At 36.0% G+C, this 23,614-nt stretch overlaps 1 protein-coding gene across 4 annotated transcripts in view; it reads right to left on the bottom strand.

The window, feature by feature from the left end:
* The window catches only part of LOC131065155 (SWR1-complex protein 4), a 120,091-nt gene that overhangs the window by 34,042 nt on the left and 62,435 nt on the right, over positions 1-23,614 (bottom strand). For all 4 annotated transcript variants that reach the window (XM_057999601.2, XM_057999607.2, XM_057999615.2 and 1 more), the window contains exon 12: positions 239-334. In XM_057999601.2, the coding sequence (XP_057855584.1) occupies positions 239-334 (96 nt within the window). The remainder of the gene's footprint in view (positions 1-238; positions 335-23,614) is intronic.

Raw genomic sequence — 23,614 nt, 5'->3', positions numbered from 1 at the left:
TTTTGTTTCCATGGAATGCGGTCTCATATTTATTTATAAATTGAATTGGGGTTACTCTGAGGATTTGCCAATCTAATAAATGACTGTTGATAAACACAGTCAATGACTTTTGACCAGAAAGGCTACTTGTCAGGCAGTCAACCATGGGCCAATGCCAAATGAAAAACGGCTAAGTTTATTTTCAATCATAACCTCGGGAATGAAAATTTTAGCATCTACTCACTTGTAAACTAATTACCTGTTTTTGAAGGCTGAGGAATGCAAGAATATCCTTTCGCAGCTCCAAGTGTTCCGTACAAACTAGTTTGGTTGGGACCTTTGGTTTCACATTAACCTACATGGAAACATTTAGAACACATAAAATCAACTTTGAGTTTCATAAACAGAATTGCAAGAGTTAAATTTTAAATGTAAACCTCACCAATACCTGAACATTATAGTGCACCCAAATACCTGAAAACACCTCTATACAGAAACAGGTATAAAAGCTCATATGGGAGATTTCTATTTCAGGTAATTGTCATAAACCAGGCCAGCATCTAGGCAAAGACATTGACACAACTAAAACTTTTCTAGGTTATGTGAATTACAAACATAAAGCTGAGAGAAAAAATCAGACATTCACCCAGCTACAAATTTAAAAGCCAAATCTACTTCTTCATTAGCATATGCTATTTGTGGTTTCAAAAGATGAGCACTCTGTAGGAATTTAAAATCAATGCAATATAACTAGATATCATTCTGACAAGGTTAAATTCAAATCAGTACCTACAAAAGCTTAAGACCAACCAAATGTAGAAATATTTTGTACTTGCCTCAAGACAAGAACAATTAAATATATGAAGTCAACCCATCCAAATGGCTGTACAAAAGCAAAACATCATTGAAATTACAGGAGACTTGCCATCAAAAATTACATTCGTCAGACTTAAGTTTTGAAAAACTCGAGCACTAACAATTCAGCGTCACCTTCAAAAAATCCCATTGAGAAAGAAGCTTGAATTTTTTTACAGGCAATTTTACTGAGCCAAATTTCCTATTACCACCCTCTGTATACTGACAAATATCATCAAAACTTCAGCTTGCAGTGAATTCTACTATCATTTGGAATGTTCCCAACAGTTACCATAATTACCAAGTGTGCCCTGATTAGAAGAAAAATGCATACTCAAACACATTTCAGACCAGCTTCATTTTATCAATAATAAGAAAAGAGACATAAAATTAATTCAAGCACATTTTTTTAAACTTTTCCTTCAATTCTTCACTCTGGATTGCTATAAATTTCTACTAAAAATTCTCCTCTAGATCAACCATCATCTATACATGAGGCATTCTCCTACAGATTTATCTAGATTCTATATTCTGAGTATCTACATTCTGCCTTAGATCACAAGTTCTAGTTAAGAAAAGGTTTTAGAGAGTACCTCAAATTCTGGTGAAAATCCTGCAAGCAAGTTAGAAGTTGTTCCCTAATTATATCTCATCAAGAAAAACAGAATTTCATTTAGGAAATAACAACATGTATATATATACATATACATATATATATTGAAAGCACAACATATGGGAAGCATAAATTTGACCATTGGGAAGCTCAGACAGCGTGAGTTGATAGGGTGCCCTGGAGACACTCTAACCCAAGCCCAAGGGCAGATCTTGTCCCCCTCGACCTCATGTGGCTCTTGCCAAAATGAGGTGGCGTACCTGATGAGGTATCCTATTACCATTCCCCTCAATCGTGTCACCAATATCTTGCTTCCTAATCAGACATTCACCATGATAGTGAGGGCGGATTACCACAGGGTGCCCAGAAAGTCCACCCTTCACAAACCCAAAGGCAATACCCTTCATACCCCTTTGGCCTCATGGGACTCTCCAGTCATATACCATGAGGTTGCGTGTCTGGAAGGTGACCCCAACGCTGTTCCCCTGCTGGTAATCTTTCCTCTTCTGATGGCTATGATACATTCAGATTCTAAGCAAGTATACATATATTAGTCAATTACAGAATATTCATAATCAGATCCCAACTCAGAACATATATGAACAGTATTACCAGCAACATATGATTCGACCTATATATGCAGAGGTAGACGTATATATATAGAGAGACATGATATGGTCTGAATATTTGTAAGCATGCAGTATATTAATTCTGGAAGAGCAGATATAAAAGATTACATATGGATCATACCAACAGAATGTGTAATCGCATTTCTGAAGTGAATACTGCTGTAGCCCTTTGTCTAGCCTTCCGTGACTTCTTTGTGTGTTCGCATGTTCTTCTTTATACCCCTCCACAAGCTAGGAAGGGTGGTGTCTTTCCACTAGGGGTGTGACCAGTTGGACCAATACACCCTTTCAATATTAGATTGCTCCCCTAATTATCTTAATTAGGATTAGTTATCCTTGATCGATGGGAGGAAGACTTAGAGAAACTTTTCAAGAGGTGCTAATGATTATATGTTGGATGAAGTGGAGAGATATATACAAGATGCGCTGACCATAGAGAGGAGATCCACGACACACATGTGCGCTGTCTGTTGTGAAGGAAGTCCACGATTTTCATGATGCATCTGTCCAATGTGGAGAGGATCCATGATCTATTCCTAATGATGATCCTTGTCTGCCTGGTCGTAGGTTATTAATTTGGGGATATGACAGAGTCATGATACAAGCAATAAGGTTTACTCTGTTATTTGCCAAAAATGCATTACTAAAAGGGCAAACAGCAAGTTCTAGCTAAAGTTTTATAAAAGGTAAAACCAAAATTCCAGTAATGACTTTGGTGATGAACACGTAGTTTAAAAAATTAGAAGAAATAAACAAAGATTTTGTGAAAAATCCTTGGGAGACTATTTTTCTATAGAAAAGGTTTGAAAACGTTGAAACTCAAAAGCTCTTGATAGAGATTTTGAAGCATTCCAAAGCATCTAAGATTCAAAAAAATAATTTTCCGAACTATAAAGCATGCTTTCCCAGATTTTGTTTTTAAATGTGACTTTTCCTACATTTCTTTTTCTCCCACCCCTGTCACTACTGGTAGTCAGAAGCATGTCAAGAATAGTAAACTTTTTAGAATTTAAGATTTAAATTCAACTTAATGAAAACATGGAAATTAGAACCTACTATCATAATAATCCTCAAAAAAGCCAAGTAACCCAATCATTCTATGTAAACTCTGAATTTAACCCATTCAAACATAGACACTCTCCACTGTATAAACATGGGCATCCGACAGCATTATTGCCCTTGTATTTAATTTTTTTGTAATTGGTTTAATGCATTCAAACAATCTGTGGGCATTAGCTTCTTCCTGAATAATGTAAAAAAGAACAGCCTGTTCATCCGATAAAATCCAAAGCTTCAGACTCACAAAGGGCACAAGTTACAGAAGAAGTGCATGGACAACAGTAATAGTGATTTTGTTCCTAATGCTTTGTGTGCTAATTTTGATAGCTTCTTTGGAATTTGCACTGCACTCTCAATGGGAAATTTTCTGCAGAACAATCTCCTGTGTTGTATTTTGGCACATATAGAGGTTCTGCTTGTGGCTAACGGTTTGAACAGTACTCCAAATCCAAATCATATAAAGGTGTTATTTGGAAGTAAAGTAAAAAACAAACAAGCTCTCTTACAACTGGTCTGTATCATTTAATTTGATTAAGTTACAGGATATGTTTCAAGACTCTGAAATGGGTCCTATTGGCGAATTCTATACTAGTTGACCTTCACCAAAAACTAGGAAGAAAGATTAAAACAAAATTATGTCGCAAAAAGGGAAAATACTTTCATAATCAGGATATGTTCATGGTCTAAACTTCTCCAATTTGCTTATTTTCCATGAAAAATTACATAAAATCTGTTCTCTCCACATGGCAGATTCCTTCAGAAAAAGCTCACCATTTTTTACTGTAAAATGTACAGTGAGTCAACAAATTCACCACAGTTTATAAATATTTTTACCACATGCTATATTTTCCCTCAAGTATTAACCTAAAATACATATATCACTTATTAATAATTTTTAAATGGATAGCCCCACCTACCATTCTACACTGATAGAAAAGTTTTATAAATCAAAATTTTACATAACTAAGTTGCTAGTTCCAGTTCAGCCACCAATTCGAGTTCAAGAACCCAGTTCACCGGTTTGGCAAAATCTCAAAAAAGGGTTTGAGTTCGTTAGTACAAAACCAATGTAAAAATTATATATATATATATAGTATGTACATATGTATATATACATATATAGTATATAGATTAATAAATAAATATATAGATAAATACATATATATATAGATATATATATATATATATATATATATATAATATTTTCCCTCAAGTCTTAACCTAAAATATATATATTACTTATTAATAATTTTTAAATGGATAGCCTCACCTATCATTTTACACTGGTAGAAAAGTTTTATCAATCAAAATTTTACATAACTAAGTTGCCGGTTCAGGTACGGCCACCAATTCAAGTTCAACAACCCAATTCACCGGTTTGGCAAAATCTTGAAAAAGGGTTTGGGTTCGTTAGTACAAAAACAATGTAAAAATTTTATATAAATATATCTACACACACACACATATATGTATGTATGTATATATATGTACATATGTATTTATATGTACATATATATGTATAAATACATATATAGTATATACATAAATAAATAAATATATACATAAATATACATACATACATACATACATACATACATACATATATATATATGTTACCCCGAGTTTCCGAGACGGGGAAACGGGTTTCTGGGACGTTTTTTTTTTCCCGGAACAAGGGACGGCAGGGGACGGCTATATATATAGCTGAAATTTAATCATAGCAACATAATAACATTTACAAATTAGACTCTTGATTCTAATTCTAATTATCTAATATCATTGAAATTTGAATCAATGATCATTCATCGAATCAGCATAGAATAAGATTAAGGACATAGGATAGCATCATAATCAAAAGAATCAAATAAGAGTTTGAATTTCAATTTCATACATTCATAGATATAATTTATTGAAACAATGAGAAGTATCACTATCAAGTATCATATCATAGATTCATATATCGAAATATTTAAATAAGCAAAGGCTGCAAGTTTCAACTTTCAACAAAATGAAACATCGAAAAGTTAAAGTAATAGATCAAGAGCTATAAGTATCATATCATATATCAACTACCAAGATAATGTATCAATGTATCATATAATGTCAGAAGTGAGAAGACTCAAAGTGACAAAGTCAGAAAGTCTCAGACTTCAAAGTCAAAATGAAAACAAAAATCTGTTCCAGAGCTTAGAAAAGGCTATGTATGTAGGAGTTAATGGAACTCCTTGCATAAGGCTTCTCAATCTATCAGGAGAAATTGGGTGTGCAAGTAAGTTTTATTCTCTTCCAATGCAATCTTTTTTCTTCTCATTTTTAATCAGATTCTTATCCTAATCAAATAGATCCCAAGTCTTCCCAAACTATTCCAACTGATCTTTTGAAGGTATTGTGTTATTGGTTTTAGGATTTTTACTGCTTAATTTCAATTTACTAATTAGCAAAATTAGCCCAAATCCAATCAACGTGATGGCTCTAAAGGTAAAAAATGTATAATTTTAAATTTATAATGCAAGTCAAGAAAACAAAACAAAAAGTTATTTCAGATTTTACTCTTGTTTCTGCAACATAGCAGCACTGACTGTACCCATTTTTTAGTAGACAGTCATATTTTCAATATGGATTTGAATGAATGGTATTCTTATCCTACATTGTGACTAAGCTTGTGATATGTATCTTAAAGTCACAATTTTGAGAATTTTCATATCTGCAGATCCAGGTTGTGTGAAAATTACAGCTCCATTAGGCGGCTTGAAAAAGCCAGGGATATTAAAAAACAACTTCTGATGATTTTTATGCGATCTTTTAGGGGAAAACATCGCCAACCTTGCGATTGACAATAAGGCGGCTTGAAAAAGCCAGGGATATTGCAAAATTATTTTATGTTTTCTATTAAATATTAAAAAATATAAACGTTTATATTTTTTAATATTAAATAGAAAATGAAATCATTTCTATTAAATATTAAAAATAATTTCTATTAAATGTTTTTTTGTTTTCTGTTAAATATTAAAAAATTGTTTATTTTTGTTTATGATTAGGTATTTTCGTATATAAATTTTATTAATTAAATATTGCAAATTATTTTATATTTCTATTAAATACTATAAATTTTGTTAAAAAAATGACTGCAAAATTATTTTATGTTTTCTATTAAATATTAAAAATTATTAACGTGCATGCAGAAATTATTTTATGTTTTCTATTAAATATTAAAAAATATAAACATTTATATTTTTTAATATTAAATAGAAAACAAAATAATTTCTATTAAATATTTTATGTTTTCTATTAAATATTTAAAAATATTAACATTTACATTTTTAATATTTAATAGAAAACAAAATAATTTTGCAGTCATTTTTTTTACACTATATTTTGTAAAAACAATATATTTATTATGTTGAAGTAATATCTTTATGCTATAGAAACGCTCTTAAATATTTTAAAAAATCAGTTTTTGACTGTTATTCTGTAATATTTTTATGTTTTTTTTAAATCCAATTTTTTCCCGATTTTTTCAAAAAATCTTTAACTTTTGTTTTGCTGATTAATTCCCCAAACGATTAATGCTTCCTTGATATATATATATATATATATATATATATATATATATATATATATATATATATATATATATATATATATATATATATATATATTATATTTATCTATTATATATATAAATATACAATATTATTGTATAATATAATATCTATTATATTATATTATATTATATAATAATAATATATATAATGATCACTGAATTTATAAAAAAACTTTAACCGAATTTATAAATAAACAAATAATCTTTTACTAGGATGACAGCTGGATTTATAAAGTCACAAACCGAACCACGAACCAGGCGTGGACCCGGACCTGCATCACTTAGGACTATACTAGACCACACATGACAATAGAAAAGTAACTAGTGAATCTCAGGAAGCATACCATAAGTATATTTTCCAATGTTTGACAGAATACAGATTCTACTTAAGAGGTTCAATTGTCATGAATATGGTCGTTTGGCCTGGATTTGTATAATGTCAGCTATATCCAAAGCTCCAGATACAGGAAGCCAGTGATACAATAGGAAAACGACTATCAAAAGCACCAAACCTCGAAAACATACCAAATATATGGAAGCATTCAACAAATATTATTGAAGCTGAGTGCTTCAACAAACAGATTCCAAATTTAAAAGAAGCAAGCAACATCTGTGAAAGATTTATCTACAAAAGAAGTTGCTCCTAATGAAAAACCAGTGTCCCACAGTGATGCGTCCCCCTCAAAAAAGGAGCAATTTCCAAGATAAAACATCCCTTGGAAAGCAGGATGCCAAGGGGACACACCCCCACCACTACAAGTAGGCAAGGATCACTCTCAAGATGTTTTCCTCAAAGAGGGGCATTTCCAAGGTTTCTCCCTCAATGAAGACTTTGAGGGGATGTCAAAATATCCCTAGGACTGTCAGAAAACTTAGTCACATCCCTTAAAACCTACAGCCATCCACCAGGTCCGACACTTTAAAAAGAAATACTTTTTAAATTTTTGAAATTTGCACCACTAACCCACAGCCTAATAATCTAATAGGCCCAACCCACACCCTAAACACTTAAAAACACTGTAAAAACTGCATAGCTCATATCATTTAGACCAATCAAAGTCTTCATCTTTGCTGTTAGTTCTCTAAGGAATGAAGAGTTGGTTAGAAATAGTGACTTGGCATTGGAGAAAACATGGTGATAAAATTATGAAATGATGCATGCCATGAAGGTTAGTGTGGTCTTCAACGCGTTAATTTAGGCATGGCAAGGGGTCACTAGACCCCCACAAGGGGCACTGCCCCTCAACCCTTCTAGGGGCCCTGTCACCAAACACCCACCAATAAGCATCCCCAAATCAAGGTTCTTGGTCCCCCCATCCCAAAAACCCGTTCCCTGTTCCAAAACTCCATGGAACTATGTGAAAAACATGTTGTTTGAACTCATATCATTCTTACATTTCTCGGGAAAATCTAGCAGAGAAGTACAAAATCTGAGGCTTTCATTGAAGCACCACATTCTCTAACTGAAGCAAAAATGAATAAAGTAGATTGATGTGATTCTAAGAATAAAGTTAAACAATTACAATAAAAAAGAACTAGGCTAAGAAAACCCTTATATGAAAATAACTCAACACAAGAGTACAGAATTAAAGGCAAGTAAATAAAGTAAGAGATGGTAAACCGAAAATGGATCGAATGACGAAACCACATTCAATTGAAATTATCCAAGTTAAAAATTGAAGCTTGGATCTGAGGAAGATCAAAATATGAGACCAAGAACAAAAAGACATTGTCACATGTCTGCAACAAGGTTTGGGGTAGGTAAATTTAATGGCAGTGTCTTAGACCACTGTCAATACCTGAGAATTCTGAGAAGGTTATCTTGGAGTACCAACACTTACAGCAGTTGCTTGCTCATTAGGCTAAATATCCCTTGCATGTTGAGCCATGTGCCTCCAAATAATTCCTACCAGCTTTTCACGGCATATGAGAGATCATTTTAACCTGCTAGCTGAGCAGATCTCACAAGCAAGCCAGCCCTTAGGAATCATCTCCTGGGCAATACAATTCACCACCACGTGATCAGTGGTTAAGCTGGTCACCTGAGCAGAATGATAAGTTTCCTCAGTTTGGCTTTCTCCCCCCTTTTAAAACATTCCAAATGATAGTGCTCTGTTGAAAGTTAATAATGCTGAGGATCGCTGGGAACCAATTGGCACCTTTAATGCATGTCTATGGACATGTGAGGGAAGGAGTAAGAACAAACCTCAACTAAGTACAGGGTGTGCAGAATGTGCACATTGGCAGATGTCTTTGACCATTTCTTACATGTGAATTCCATTAGATTGGTTGCCTATACCTCCTCCCTTCTGAGATACTGTTGAGTTGAAGGTTAAGTGGGTGGCAAAGGGCAGGAAGCATGCTGGGATCCATTGCGCCTCTAATATGACTTACAGGAAAGTGAAGAAAGGATCTCCACCAGGTTGAGAGGCTGCAGCGTGTGCACAGACAGTTGTCCTTGACCATTACTTTCAAAGTTTCATGTAATTTCCATTAGATTGGCTGGCTATAACTCCTCCCTTCTAATATATTCCAATGATGGTGCTGAGTTGAAGATAAATAAAACCAAGGGTGACAAAAGGTGGGAGGCTCGCCAGGATCCAATCGGCACCTCTATTGAACCTACAGGCATATGGGAAGGGGCAATAATGAACCTCCATCAAGTGCAGGGCCTGTTCTTTTGCACTTTGACCTTCTCTTTAAACGACACTCCCTTTTCTGGAATCTATTTCAATCGGCAATGTTGGGTTTGAAAATCTTTCTCAAGCTTGCTATGGGGGTTTAAAAAACCTTCTCGCACTTGCAAGCTGGGATTAGGGTAACCGCAAGCTATCAATAAAACGGTTTCAGTTCAAATGGTAGTAGGGTTCGGTATATTTTCTCAAACTTGCAACTAGGGTTTGTATAACCTTCTCAAATTTGCAAACTGGGGTTTGGGTAACCTCAGGTTACCTCTGTTAGAACCATCAATGAGTGAAATGGTACAAACAGATTCACCAGTGCTTGGTGAATCTCAGATAACCAGGTTTCATGATGACAATAGCATTCTGACAATTCAAACAGCTGTGACAGAGCAACAGTCAGGTATAGCCATGGGTAGAGTAAATAAGATCTTAGAATCAAGTTCTGCAGCAAATGACAACTTGAAAGCAGAAGAAATGTTTCAGAGAGATGGTTTAGTACAAAACCCTATTTCTGGTACGTTAAACATGGTCACGCAATCACTTGTCATAAACGGTCACGAAATCCCTATGCATTTTGAAACCAATCTGTTGGGCCAAGTAAAAATTGCCTCACTAGGCAACACTGGCAAATGGCTCTGGGTCAATGCCAGACAGTTCAAAGGCATTCTAAAACGCAGACTTGCCCGTCTGAAATGGGCACATGAAAGGAAAAAACATTGCCAAAGGGTCAATAAACAGGGGGTTAAGGCAAAAGGGTGGCCTCAAGTTGCCCCCCTCCTTCCTATTTAGATGGCAACAACCTTCCATGTGACAGTAGTAAATTTGTTAAATTTGTCTTTTACAGCCCTACTTCTACACCTCTCACTTGGAATTCTGAGTTATATGTGCAAGAATTATTGATGGCCAAGGAGAAGTTAGAACTTCTAGAGGCTAAAGAGCAAGAAAGGGACCTTAAAATGCATGTTCTGGCTGCAGAAAATAAATCTCTGGCAGACATTAACAATGCTCTAAAAGTACAAATTTTACTGTTGCAAAAATCACTCTAAGCTGGGCAACTTGAATGGCAGAACATGAAGGACGAATGGCAGAATATGCAGGTTGAATTGCAAAATACGAAAGTTTCAATGGAAGCAAATAATGTGTCAGCAGATGCTGAGGCTTTTCATGATAAGGAGAAATCGATATACCATGCTAGTGTGTTAAAAAAGGCAGAAATTGTAGAGGAAAAAAGTTCTTTCGCAGAGGTTACCAAAACTTGGGATAAGAGTAGTAAGCACTCTGCTCATACGGTTGTGGAAGCAAATAATCACGTAGATCATACCCAAGAGAGAGAGATCAAAGAAAGGCAAGTCGGGAAATCTAACATAATTATCAAAGGCGTAAAAGATTATGGTGAAGGTGAACACACGCTTGATTTAACAAGGGACTTTCTAAACGAAGTGCTGCTTTGGCAAGGTCAAATCTGCCAAGCGTGGAGGGTTGGCAAGTTATCTGATGAAAGGAATAGGCCCATAAAAGTGGTTATGTCTAATATTCATGACAAACAAAATCTATTAAGCAAGAAACAGCTCTTAAGAGGTTCTCGTTTCCTTCTAGAGGAAGATCTAACTATGAGGCAGCAAGAAGAGAGAAGGGTTGAAGTGGCAAAAATTAGAACAGCTAGAAATGAAGGCAAAAGGGCATGGTTGTTCAAAGGTAAAGCAGTTATTGCCCATTTTGGTCACCTTTCCAATGCAGAGCAGCAAGTGGGCAGCAAGGATTTGGCAGCAAACACTTCGATAGGCAACTTTATGACAAGGTCAGCATTCACTCATAGGGATGAAAACTCAACTTTGAGAATTCCTCATCAAAACAAATAGCAATTAAACTTAACCCAGGTTCCTTTAAGTTTGGTATGTTGGAATTGCAGAGGTTATCCTTGGAGACGTGGGCTTGGATTAGGGCCTATTGCAAACGGCAAAGACATTATTTGTCTCATAGAGACACATGAGCAAGAAGGATGTAAGACTCCCTTGTTTGAAGGCTATTGGATGTTGGCAGTGTGGAATGAGGCAGCGGGAAATGGTAAAGGCCATGGAGGTATTATGGTTCTAGTGAAAGAAAAAGGATGTATCATTTAGTTGGAAAAGGTAGACTCTAATAAACAGTTCATATGGTTCAAAATCATGGAAAACAGTAGTCTTCTCAGGATCGCGGCATGTTATTTTTCCCCTCAAGTCTCTAAAACTTATAAAAAGCATGGTTTAGATCACAAAGACCCTTTTGCAGCCTTAAAAAAGAATGTTGCTGTGTTTTCGCAGCGAGGAGATGTTCTCCTTGTCGGAGATTTCAACACTAGAACAGCAAATGAGCAGGTTAGTATAGTCAGCTACAAAGAAAATTGTAATCCTATTTGGCTCACAGAAAAGAGAAAACATCAATGGGAAAGAGTCTCAGAAGATGCTAAAGGCTGCAATCATTTTGGGGAAGAATTGATCACTTTATATAGCACATTAAATTTAATAATTTGCAATGGTTTGTCTCGATGGTGAAAGTCAGGCGATTTCACTTGCAACACTTACAATGGTGCAAGCGTGGTTGATTATGCAATCTGTTCACATAATTTATTCGAGAGAATTGAGGAAGTTGTGATTGAGGAACACATATGGGATCTCAAATCTGATCATAGACTGCTGTACACAAATTTGTTATGGGCTGAAGAAAAGCAGCTTGGGGCAAAAACTCAATGCCCTCAACAATCACTTTCACACGGCAAAACCCTTTTGACTTCAGAAAATGGTAACATCTTCAGGGTTACACTTGAGAGACTTTGCAAGGGGGAGAAAATGCACGTGCATGATGTTAATAGCCAGCATTAACAAAGCTGATCCATGAGGCTCTTTCAAAGTGCAAAAGAACAAGGAAAAGAAAGTCTGAAACTAACTGTTTTCCAGTTAATGCGTGGTTTGATAAGGAATGTAAAATGTCCAGGAGAAATCTAAGAGAGTCAAATAAAACGAACTTTGACATTAAAGCCTACAAGCAGATTCTAAAGAAGAAAAAAGCTGATTTTATGATCACAAGGTGAGAGGAGCTAATTTTCCTTGGTAAACATAACCCCAAGCTATTTTGGAAGGAGCTTCAACCAAGAAAGAAACAAACTAAAAATAATATCACAGCCACTCAGTGGTTTGATTATGCTAGGAAACTTTATGAATAGGAAGGTGAGGTAGACCTGCCACCCTTGGTCAATAATACTACAAATCTTTTCACCGTGGAGGAGGTAGAGGTGTTGGTAAGGCAAAAGACTTGGTAGAGCTTCAAGCGGAGTATCTCAAGTGGGGCATGAAGTTGCTTGCCCCTCACATAACGAAGATCTTCAACAATATCAGCCAGCAAGGGTTCCCTAAAGATTGGACTATCAGTCTTGCAATACCTCTTTTTAAGAGCGGCGACATCAATAACCCCTCCAATTACAGAACAATAATGATTAATCCTTTGTTTGCAAAACTATTTGGCAACATGATAGAAAATAGAATCAGCAAGTGGGCTGAAGAAAAGCATAAACGTGCTAAAGGACAAGCTGGTTTTAGGCCAAAACACTCAACAGTCGATCACTGTATCACTCTGAGGCACATTATCGAAAAAAGGTGGAAGAAAAAAGATGAATCTTTTTGTTGCTTTGTTGATTTTAAAAAGGCTTTCAACACTGTCCCTAGGGACAAACTTTGGCTCAGAATGGAAGAGCTGGGGATTCCTATACATCTCAGAGCTGTTGTTCATAGGATGTACGAAGAGGTGAATGTCAAAATCAGAACTTCGGCCGGCATTTCATAATGTTTAAGGTGTGATATCGGGGTCAAACAAGGTTGTCCTCTATCACCTACTTTATTTGGCCTATATATCGACAAGCTAGAAGAGTGGTTAAACATGCATAATGGTAAGGGTATCTAGTTGGGAGTATTTGTTATAAGGCTGCTCCTTTATGCAAACAATCTCATTCTGATTGCCAAGTTTGCCTATGGTTTACAAGAACATTTATTTGTCCTCGAGCGCTTTTGCAAAATGGTGGGAATGTAGGTCAATATCAACAAGACTAAAGTCATGGCTTTTTCTAATAGTAAAAAACAAAATCAACATAAGTTTTATTTTGAAGGCAATATGCTTGAGGAAGTTGTGGAGTACAAATGTCTTGGCATTGACTTCAACAAAAAACTAAGTTGGGAAGGCTGCAGAAAGAAAAGAATGTTAGGAGGATGGAAAGCATTTTATGCTCTTCAAAATAGGTGCAGAGAGGCCGAGGTTTGGGATTGGAATACTACTCAAACTCTGTTTGGTCTTTTAGTTTTGCCGGTTGTCCTTTATGGGTGTGAAATATGGGCCAGCAGCACTTCAACCTCACAATGGAAGCAAATCGAGGGAATTCAAAAGCATCTGATCACTAGCAAGTTCAAAATCAAAAGCAGTGTCTCATATGATATCATGCTAAGTGAAATGGGGGCTGCCCCTATTGAGGCACTTGCTATGGTGCGTCTCATAAGCTATCTAAAAAGAACCAAACAAATGGAAGAAGGTAGATGGCCTAAAGTGGTCTTCAATGATATATTGTGCAAAAGAAAAAAGACGTGGATGCAACAAAACATCAAGTGGATTAGTAAATGGAATATCCATTTTAATGTGTCCCACAAATAACAAAGACATAAAGGTCTTCGTTATGTATAAATTCTACAAGAGGAATTGGAAAAATGGGCTTGGAAGGAAGAAAATTTATTATATCAATGAAGTCAATCCCACATGTGATCCACTTCAAAAAACGTACATCGGGGCCAACATTTCATCTTATTGCTCAGCTGAGAACCAACTCTCATCAACTCCGTTGTGAGACTGGGCGTTGGAAGAGGCCAAAAGAGGCTTGGGAAGAGAGAGTTTGCACTTTTTGCAATTCTGGGAATGTGGAAACTGAACAACATTTTATTTTAAAATGTGATGCTTACAAGGACAGCGGGGACAAATTTGTTAATATTTTATCTGATTGCTCTTGGCATAGCCTATTCAGGAAGGAGTACAATGAGAAGTTGGGAGTGCTCATCGTCAACTTGCACAAGAAAAGAAATGAGTTACTGAAGTTGGTTTAATTTGGCAGGCTGTCCCATAGGCTATGTTTAGCCTCGTGGACGTTAAAAATTATCTATCTTCATATTGCTGATTACATGGGCAAATATTCAGTTAACTTTTGAAAAGGCTATGTCACCAAATACACCAAATAGTTGTGTAAGTCTCAGATCAAATATTAGTTGTGTCTATGAAGTAACTAAGATCAAAATTTATCAGACAGAGATTCAGCTACTGTTAGGAATTTAGTAAAAGTGGAAGCCATTTTGAAGTGATCCGAGACTTTCATTGTGATTGAGGCAAGGAGTTTTCTAGGGGTAGTTCAATATTTGAGAAAGCTTATCAATTCAGATTACACAATTGCAATGCTTTATATTGCCTAATGGCAATTGGTAAGTCCTTTATATGGGGTAGAATTCAACAAAAGTCATTTGTATAGTTGAAGTAAAAGACAAGCAAGCCACTAGTTTTGCTAATACCTAGCTTGCAACTACTATTTTACGTGAAGACAAATGTTAATGATTATGTGTTGGAGGCTGTTTTATTAAAAAAGTGTAAGCTTGTTTGTTGTCATTCAGAATTATTTCATGACCACTTTGGATATATTGCTCATATAATGAATTGTAAGTCTTTGTCTGAGCAAAAAATAAATATATAAAATATTAATTAAAAATCATATATCTATATATATTATATATGTCTTCGGGCGTTTAGTGTCGTGGTAGAAATAGTTCGATGGTGAGGCGGACACCAAGGTTCAAACCCTCACTAGGCCACTGAGCTTGCATGCCTTCTGCCTTCGTTGGGCCGTGGAGCTCACAAGTTTGAACAAGTGAAGTGTGGGGAATGATGGCCCCCCAAAAATGGCCTCGTCGGAAGAGATCCTTCATAAGTGGTCTCTTTGGGCTTAACCAGGCTAGAACTTGAGTTTCCTCAATCAAAAAAATATATCTATTATATATCATATTAAAAATTAAATAGGTACATTATAAATTTTACATTATTTTTAATTTATAGTTTATTATATAACTATTAATATATATTAATAGCCTATAATAGTCTAAATTCTAAATCTACTTTATAGTATTAATTATAAACTATAGGGCTTCGCTCCTTCCCCGTCAAAGTGCCATCTACAATAGTGCATAATAGTTATAATTTTAAAGTTAGTGTATAATATTAATTATATACTTGTTCACATCAGAATCCATGGGGTGGGGTGTGCAAAGAGCTCAAGTCATATCGAAGGCGCAATTTAGAGCAGATTCGCCAACAGCTTCGACACTATCTCATATACTCCCCATGATTTAGGATGATTGAGGCCCTTTCAAATTTGGGTGATGACTGCCATTGACTCTCCTACTCCTCTATTTGGAATTTTTCAGAGGTCAAAAAGAAAACTAAGGGCACCAAATAAACTGTTTCCATGTAAATTCAGCATTGACTCTTATTCTGTCTCAGAATTGGCCCTTTTTCTAAGCAATTTGGTAATTTCACGAGTTTTTCTAGGGATTTTCCAGGTTTTTGCAATGAATTTTTTCACTATTTTTGCCTTTTTGGGGGTTTTCAATATGACTTGAACGCGATTCAAATTTGAAAAATTGTTGAAAATTGGGTCAACGATTTTTTCGTGAATCGGGATTTTTTCAGGGAATAAATTGGCTGGCTCCATGATTCACAATTAATTGGTTATAATTGTGATTTTTTGCAGATTAATGCTTCTTTGCTTCAAAGCACCAAAACCACTCCACAGGTCACAATTCACCACCAAACAAGCATGAAATGCAGGAACCCTTAATTTTCGGTTTTGACTCATTGCATTTCTTAGAGGAACTAAAAACATTTTTCAGCTCACACATGTACAAGGGAAACCAGAAAGAGAACCCTAGACTCAAGCATTTTAAAAAATTTACCTCACAACCATCTGCATCCTCTTCAAATCTGCCTCAATCTGCCTTGAAACAAGGGTTTACAAGCTGCAAATTATTCATCATCCATTCAAAAACACCATCAACAATCCATTAATGGTTGCCTAGGATTTATGCACTCGATGTATTAAATTGTTAATAATTGGATTCAAGGGTTTACAGACTCCAAATGTCACTACCTGTTTTTTGGTCTACTCCTGGTTTGGTTGTGCATCTTTATTCATATTTGCTTTTTTTTTCAAAATGCAAATATGTTTTGTTAAAATGAATAGATATTGGTTAAGTAGTGCATTTGGCAACAGATATTAGTTCCTAATAGGAATACATTATCTGAATAATGCCAATTACAATATAGAGAAATTTTCTCACAAACAAAAAAAAATGTCGCATGCTCACATCACTTTTTACAAAACCACATCCATTGAAGGCATTATCAACTGAAGTAGACCGATGATTTCAGTGAGAAGTGTACTGGAAATAAAACATGATGAAAATTCTTCTCTTATTGTAATCCATTCTTAATTTCTTAACATGCTCATAAATTTTACAAATATTCCATGGTTATTATTACTAATGCTCTATGTTGCTTCCAATCCTCTTCAGGCACCAATTGGGATCCATAAAAGAATATCTGCAAACTAATCACTTAAAAGCTACATCACTGGGACAAAGATATAGATATGATAGTTACTTGGACCTTGGGATCAGATAAATCCTGGATGCAGCCAAACAAAAATTGTATTTATATTCAGAAATTATATTAATATTCACAGATGACCAAAAGTCAATCAATGGAACTCCAAAAATATGTTGAATTTCAATGGATAAGTATCACTGTAAAGGTAACCTAGATTACAGACAAATGACTAAGTACTAAGAATACACAAAACTAAACAACAGGGTAAACCTAAAACAATTAAACCCCAAATCTTAGGAGCCAAGTGTATATAGTCTTGTGAGAGGATCACTCAAGAAAGCATTCCATTGGCAAAGATGAAAGCAAATAATCACAACAGACAGCAATGTCACATGCATAACAAGGCTTGGGCGAAAAGGACCAAAAAAATCAGCATTTATCACCACAACAGGTCTGATGTAGGATTAGATAATATCCAAATACTCTTAGGTCGGTGTCAAGGGCTGAGGGGGCCAAACTGAACAATCATAAGAGGAAGTCAGACACTCTCCTTTAGAGTCTGTCTTAATATTAACAACAAATGAGCCTTTGGTGATAAAGAACAAGCTCATAATGTGTGCATGCCTCTGTGACCAAGCAGACAAAGAAGGGAGAGAACCTTGGCGGTGACATGAAGCAGACTCACACCACCTAGAATGAGACTGGTGGCTACAATGCTCACATAGTAAATCATGCAGAGGAACATCATCTTATGAATCTATCCCCATTTAATGTAAATCAAACATATTCCACAAGCATTTACAGTCTCAAAAGCTTATAGCGTGCTGAAAGAAGAAAATAATCAATCCGAATAAAATCCACTTGAAGAAAAGAATCTGAATAAATCCAAACGATATCCACTTGAAGAAAAGAAGCCAAGCACCTCTAGATATTAAAAAAAAGAAGATAGATAATTGTCTGAGTCTTGCAAATTGTGTTGCCCCGCAAAATGTGTTTGTCAATGTCAACTTGTAACTATGGAGAGCACACTCTAAGCTAGCCAAGGAGAATTCTCGAATTATATGATCAATGATCCTATAGATAGTTCATTTGAATGACAACAGCATCTACAGTTTGTAAGAAACGTGTAGCATAGAATGCCAACTTGGTGAAGCGCAAATGTGTAGGAGACATCCAAATGATCTAAACATACAGTCAATATATATAACCCTGAACTCCATGTTCATGGTTCCTTAAATGAAAGATAAGCAAGGGAAACCAGCAAGTAAATGAATGGAGGAACCAGATCAATAGAAATGTCAACAGATTGGAGAAGCAGAAAAGTTTCAAGATGACAACAAATGGAACCCAAAAAAGCAATCATTTAGAAGAAAAAAGGACCAAATATGGATAACTCTCCCACGGTGAGGCTGAGTCACTAAGGAATGGACTCTGAGAATATAGGAAGCCTGAAGATACTCACAGGAAAACAGATTGGGCAGAATCATCACAAACAACAATTTCAAGAGTAGTTCATTTGCATAAAATAGCAAATTGAGACATCACAAACTGGATGTCAGGCCACGCACATTAACAACTCATTTACCCCCTTCAAGCAGGAAAAAAAACGGAAAACAAATCAAAGCAATACTGTTGGCTAGAAAATCGTCTCATTTATGAGACTTCACGATTTTCTTCCCAGAGATTAACATGCTTGGTCATAAGAAGACAGCAATAGTTCCTATACCTCCTTGATGCAAAGACAGACTGCGATACAAAGGCAAGATAATATGGCAGCGGAATTATTAAGGCAAATTAAGAATTATGTTATGGAGGTGCGATCACATCAACCAACATTAGGATTAATTAGACTTAATAATCATGAGTTAAGAGAGGTGGTTAGTTTCTGAAGGGATGTGATTGGTTGCAAACAAATATATACCATTTCAAACGGTCACCTTGAAGGAGAGTAACCACCTTACAAACTTGATGGAGGGGTATAAAAAAGAACATGCCAGCATTCAAGGGATCATCATCGAATAAGATCAGATTTTGGAATTATAGGAGATTGAACATACAGCAGTTCAATTCCATACTTGGGTTGTGGTATGAGTTCCCCATATATGGCATAATCAATACAATTAATGTCTACTTCTAATCCATTCATTGCTGATTCACCTTATATTACTGCATAATATAGGACGCTATATATATATATATATATATATATGGCATAATAAATACAATTAATGTCTACTTGTAATCCATTCATTGCTGATTCACCTTACATTATTGCTTATGACTGTTTAATATAGGATATGCGACATAATATAGGACTCTCTCTCTCTCTCTCTCTCTCTCTCTCTCTCTCTCTCTCTCTCTCTCTCTATATATATATATATATATATATATATATTCTATCTGATTATTATAATCAGCCATGGTAGGGGAAATGAGAGATTACAGTGAGGGTCATGGCAATGGAGTACTCTTCTAAGTACGCCACCTCACGGTGGTGACCGAATGGTCCCATGAGACCAAGAGGGTACAAGTAGTACTGCCTTTGGGCTTTAGAAGAGATGGGCTTCTAGAGCACCCTATTGTGAATAAGACTCGTCCCTCTATCATGGTAAATTAATACACCAAGAAGTCCAATCATACGAAGTGAGAGATGGATGGCAAGGCAAACGGGGAATGGGTATCGGACACCTCATATGGATGGCATGAACCACATGAGGCCAAGAGGGATGTTATATTTGCTCTTGTGACTAGAGCAGAGGATCTCTAGGACACCCTACCGAGTTACTTATCTTAGCTCTCCTATAGTTGAGCTTCTTCAAACATATTTAAGATATCTTATGATTAATTTGATATTTCTGCTATATGCTTCAATGATTCCCAACTAAAAGATCTGCTTGATGAACTATTGTTGTAGATGGTTTTCTAACTTGTTGTGCAAGGCCTCAACCAGGTGAAAGATATCAATAACCTACTCTTACTCATCTGGGAATTGTGATTTAGTGTAATATTGTAATGTCCCCACTTTGAAATAGAATTTAATGGTAAATAATAATAATTAAATTAAATTAAAAAAATATATATAAAAGAATATAATTAATATTTGATTAAGTTAATGAATGGTCAAAAGACATGCAATAAAAAGTTGCAACTCCCTTAAACATGAGATATAAAAGGGAAAGGAGAACCTCATTTGAGAGGGGGATGATAGGGGATTCAGAAGTGCAGATCTGATTGTGAAAGCTTGTGCCCCTTTCAAAGGGCAGAAATAATGAAGAGTTGCACTCTTTCAAAGGGTGCTAATGGAAAGGGTGTGTCTCTTGCCAAAGGGCATACATGATGAAGAGGTGTGACCTCTCCCTCACATTGAGAGATATAAAGGAAAGGAATCAAAAGCCTCCAGTGTGATCAACACAGATCAGATCAGATCAAAACTGTTATTAAGTTACAGGCAGTAACATCTTTGTTCTTGGTGGTATGCATGGGGATGTATTTAATATGTATGCTTAATATATGAAGCCTGATAATGTTCTTATGCAGAATTTAATAGTAGGAGACATTACAAATGTCCCCTTCCTAGCATTCATAGCATGATGTTGTCATTAGCCTATTTCCCCATGGTCACGTAGGTTAACCAGGACATTAAGGGGACTTAGAGGCCATTTGGCCTAGGTAGTTTCAGTTGTAGGCCATTCTGAGGGGTTTTGAGGCAGTTTTGGACACACTTACTATTTATACTAAGTCATTCTGGACATGGCTGGACATCCAGTGGCAGTGACATGTCGATGGTAATTGTTTAAAATCGACAAGAAGATTTATTTATCATTGATATGATTTATTATGCATTAATAAAGTTATTTTATAAAGTTAAATTTAATTATTTAACATTATTAATGCATTGTCTATAGTTGTAGGAAATATTTAAATAAACGAGTTCCCCTTATTCTATAACACATTGGAGACATTAAAAAAGAGTCTTTGGGGACTTAAGTTGAAGGAAAATCATGTTACATGGTATGGAGAATATTAAAGGAAAAGCAATCGCAATAAAATAGGGGCCAAAAAAGCAATCGCGAGAAAATAGGGGTGAAAAAGCAAAAATCTCGAAATTATAGGAAAGGGCAATGTTAAATAAGCATTGAAGTTAAATTATAATTTAGATTACTTATATATACATATATGTTTGTCATGTTCTAACAATCTGTTTTGCAGGTTAATGATCTCTAAATAGTAGGGACATTACAGGCAAAAAGGGTGATTTCGTTTATCCCACATTAACAAGAGGAGTGAATGAGCTCTTAGAAAGGGTTATAAAAGAGATTGAAGAGTCTTCTTTCAGCGTGCTTTGGATGAGATTAATGTTATGCTGTTGGATTTCTTGGAAATCTGATTATTGGGCGTGGAGGATGAAATCCCTCTACGCTAACATTCTCTTTGCTGTTGAAAGACACAGTCAGGAGGATTTTGATTTGAGCTTCAAGATAAATCAAAAGTTTGTGATAGTCGCGAATGTTAATATCCAGTTGCCAGGAGGGTTCGACTAGAGATAATCTGCAGCTTCCATGTGAATGAGTTTTCAGTCTGCCTGGGGATTCGCTTTACAGAAATTTGGAGCAAGGGAGCCATACAAGCTGAAAAGGGGTGCCGTACCAATCTGAGACACATTAGAGGATGCCGTACTTGCTGGAAAATGCTTGGGAAAGGCCGTACCAGTCTGAAACCATTAGCAGCAATTAGTGCAGGTCTGGAAACAGTCTGGAACTGTACAGGTCTGATATAACTTTTGGGAGGGTGCAGCATAGTCAGAACTTCCCAGTGTGAGCCGTACTTGCTTGGGTGAGTGCCGTACAGGGCTATGAGGTGGACACAAGGGCTTGTGAATGCTGGTAGCCCAGCAAACAATATCAAACCTGGAGCAGTGAATGGTTATGCAATGGCATTGTAATTTTTACATTTATAGAAGAAGAAACTCAAAGTAATAGTTTACTGTTAATGATTTCCCAGCATTGTGTTGTCTAAGTTTACTTGTAACTGGTTCATTATTGGCTGTGAGTGAATATCAAGTTAGAATAATATTCAGTGTTATATTTGTTATTGCTCTTCCTATCCTAAACCTTTTCAAACACAAAAATAAACCAAGTAACAAACTGAATCAGAAGTTTCAAAAAAATCAGTTTGAAAATTAGGCCAGAGGTCTGCCTATTACATTTAGGGCTAAATTAGGGCTTTCACAAATACGGGACATTACAACTGGTATCAGAGCATGATTCTGCCAGCTTGAGGGGCAAAGAATAGTTGATGCTTAGCCAAAGAACCTTGAGAACTGTAGGCAGAGAGAGGAAGAAGATTGCCATAAACAACAACCACAACCAAGACCACCCAAAGAGTGAGCAAATGGAACAAGAATTTAGGGCCTTCATGGAACAAACAGCCCAAGCCTCACAAAATCTAAATGCCACCATGAATTCTCTTAGGCCTCACCCAAGAAACGGGAGGGAAACCACCCCAAGCCAATCTAAAAATGCCACCACATCAAGATCCAACCCTAGAATAACTCAGCCTCCCTTCTTAACCAAGGGAGGGCCGACAAGCAAAGAAGAGAAAATAGATACACAAATCCTGATTGTGATCATTTTGCTGAAGCATATGCAAGACTCGATCCAGAAGTTAAGAGGAGTAGCCCTTTTACAGTATATTGTGAGGCTTGAACTAGGAGTACACAAAGAAGAGGGGGAAACCAAGTTAACAAGGACTTGCAGCACAAGGTAGGCAAATTGACCCTCCCAAACTTTGATGGATCAAGATCACAGCCCACACATGGATCCAAAAGCTTGATAGATACCATTAACCCAATGTTAGAAGAGAATGCCATTAAATTCACCATATTACACCTAGAGGGAATAGCCCATGAATGGTGGTACCATGGATTTAGTCACCCAAAACCACCAAAACATAATAACCTATGATGCCTTCACCAAAAAACTAAGTGAGAGGTTTGATCAGAAGCATCCCGAGAAATGCTTCAAAGAGTTAACAAGAAGAGTTAACAAGAATAAGGCAAGAGAGGTCCATTAAAGATTATGTGGCTTAGTTTCAAAGAATATTATGGTCCATTGAAGATTATGGTACCAGGAATACCGGAAAGAAGGCTCATCTACTTATCTATAGAAGGATTGTCAAATACCACCCGAGGTCTAGTAAGAGCCTTGGATCCTACTACTCCAAAAAGCAATCCTTAAAGCCACTCAACTTGATACTGCCCAAACAAGGGAAAAGGACCACTTTAATAAGATGGCATCAAAAGATAAGCCCTCCTATGAGAAAGACAAGCGCAAGAGAGTATACCCTCTTATGACAACCAAGAAGAACTAAGGAAGAAAGGACTATTATTTGATTGCAAGAAGAAATGGGAACGAGGACACCCTTGTAAACAATATGAAACCCAAGAGAAAAAGTTATGCTTTAAATGCAAAGAGGCATGGGGGCCGGGGCATAGTTGCAATCGAAGGGGCCTAAAACATGAACACTTGTGCTACAC

This window comes from Cryptomeria japonica, chromosome 1, assembly GCF_030272615.1.
Source record: "Cryptomeria japonica chromosome 1, Sugi_1.0, whole genome shotgun sequence".
In the NCBI taxonomy this organism is placed as follows: Eukaryota; Viridiplantae; Streptophyta; class Pinopsida; order Cupressales; family Cupressaceae; genus Cryptomeria; species Cryptomeria japonica.
Note: the sequence above shows the minus strand (reverse complement) of the source record. Positions and strands in the feature narration are given on the sequence as shown.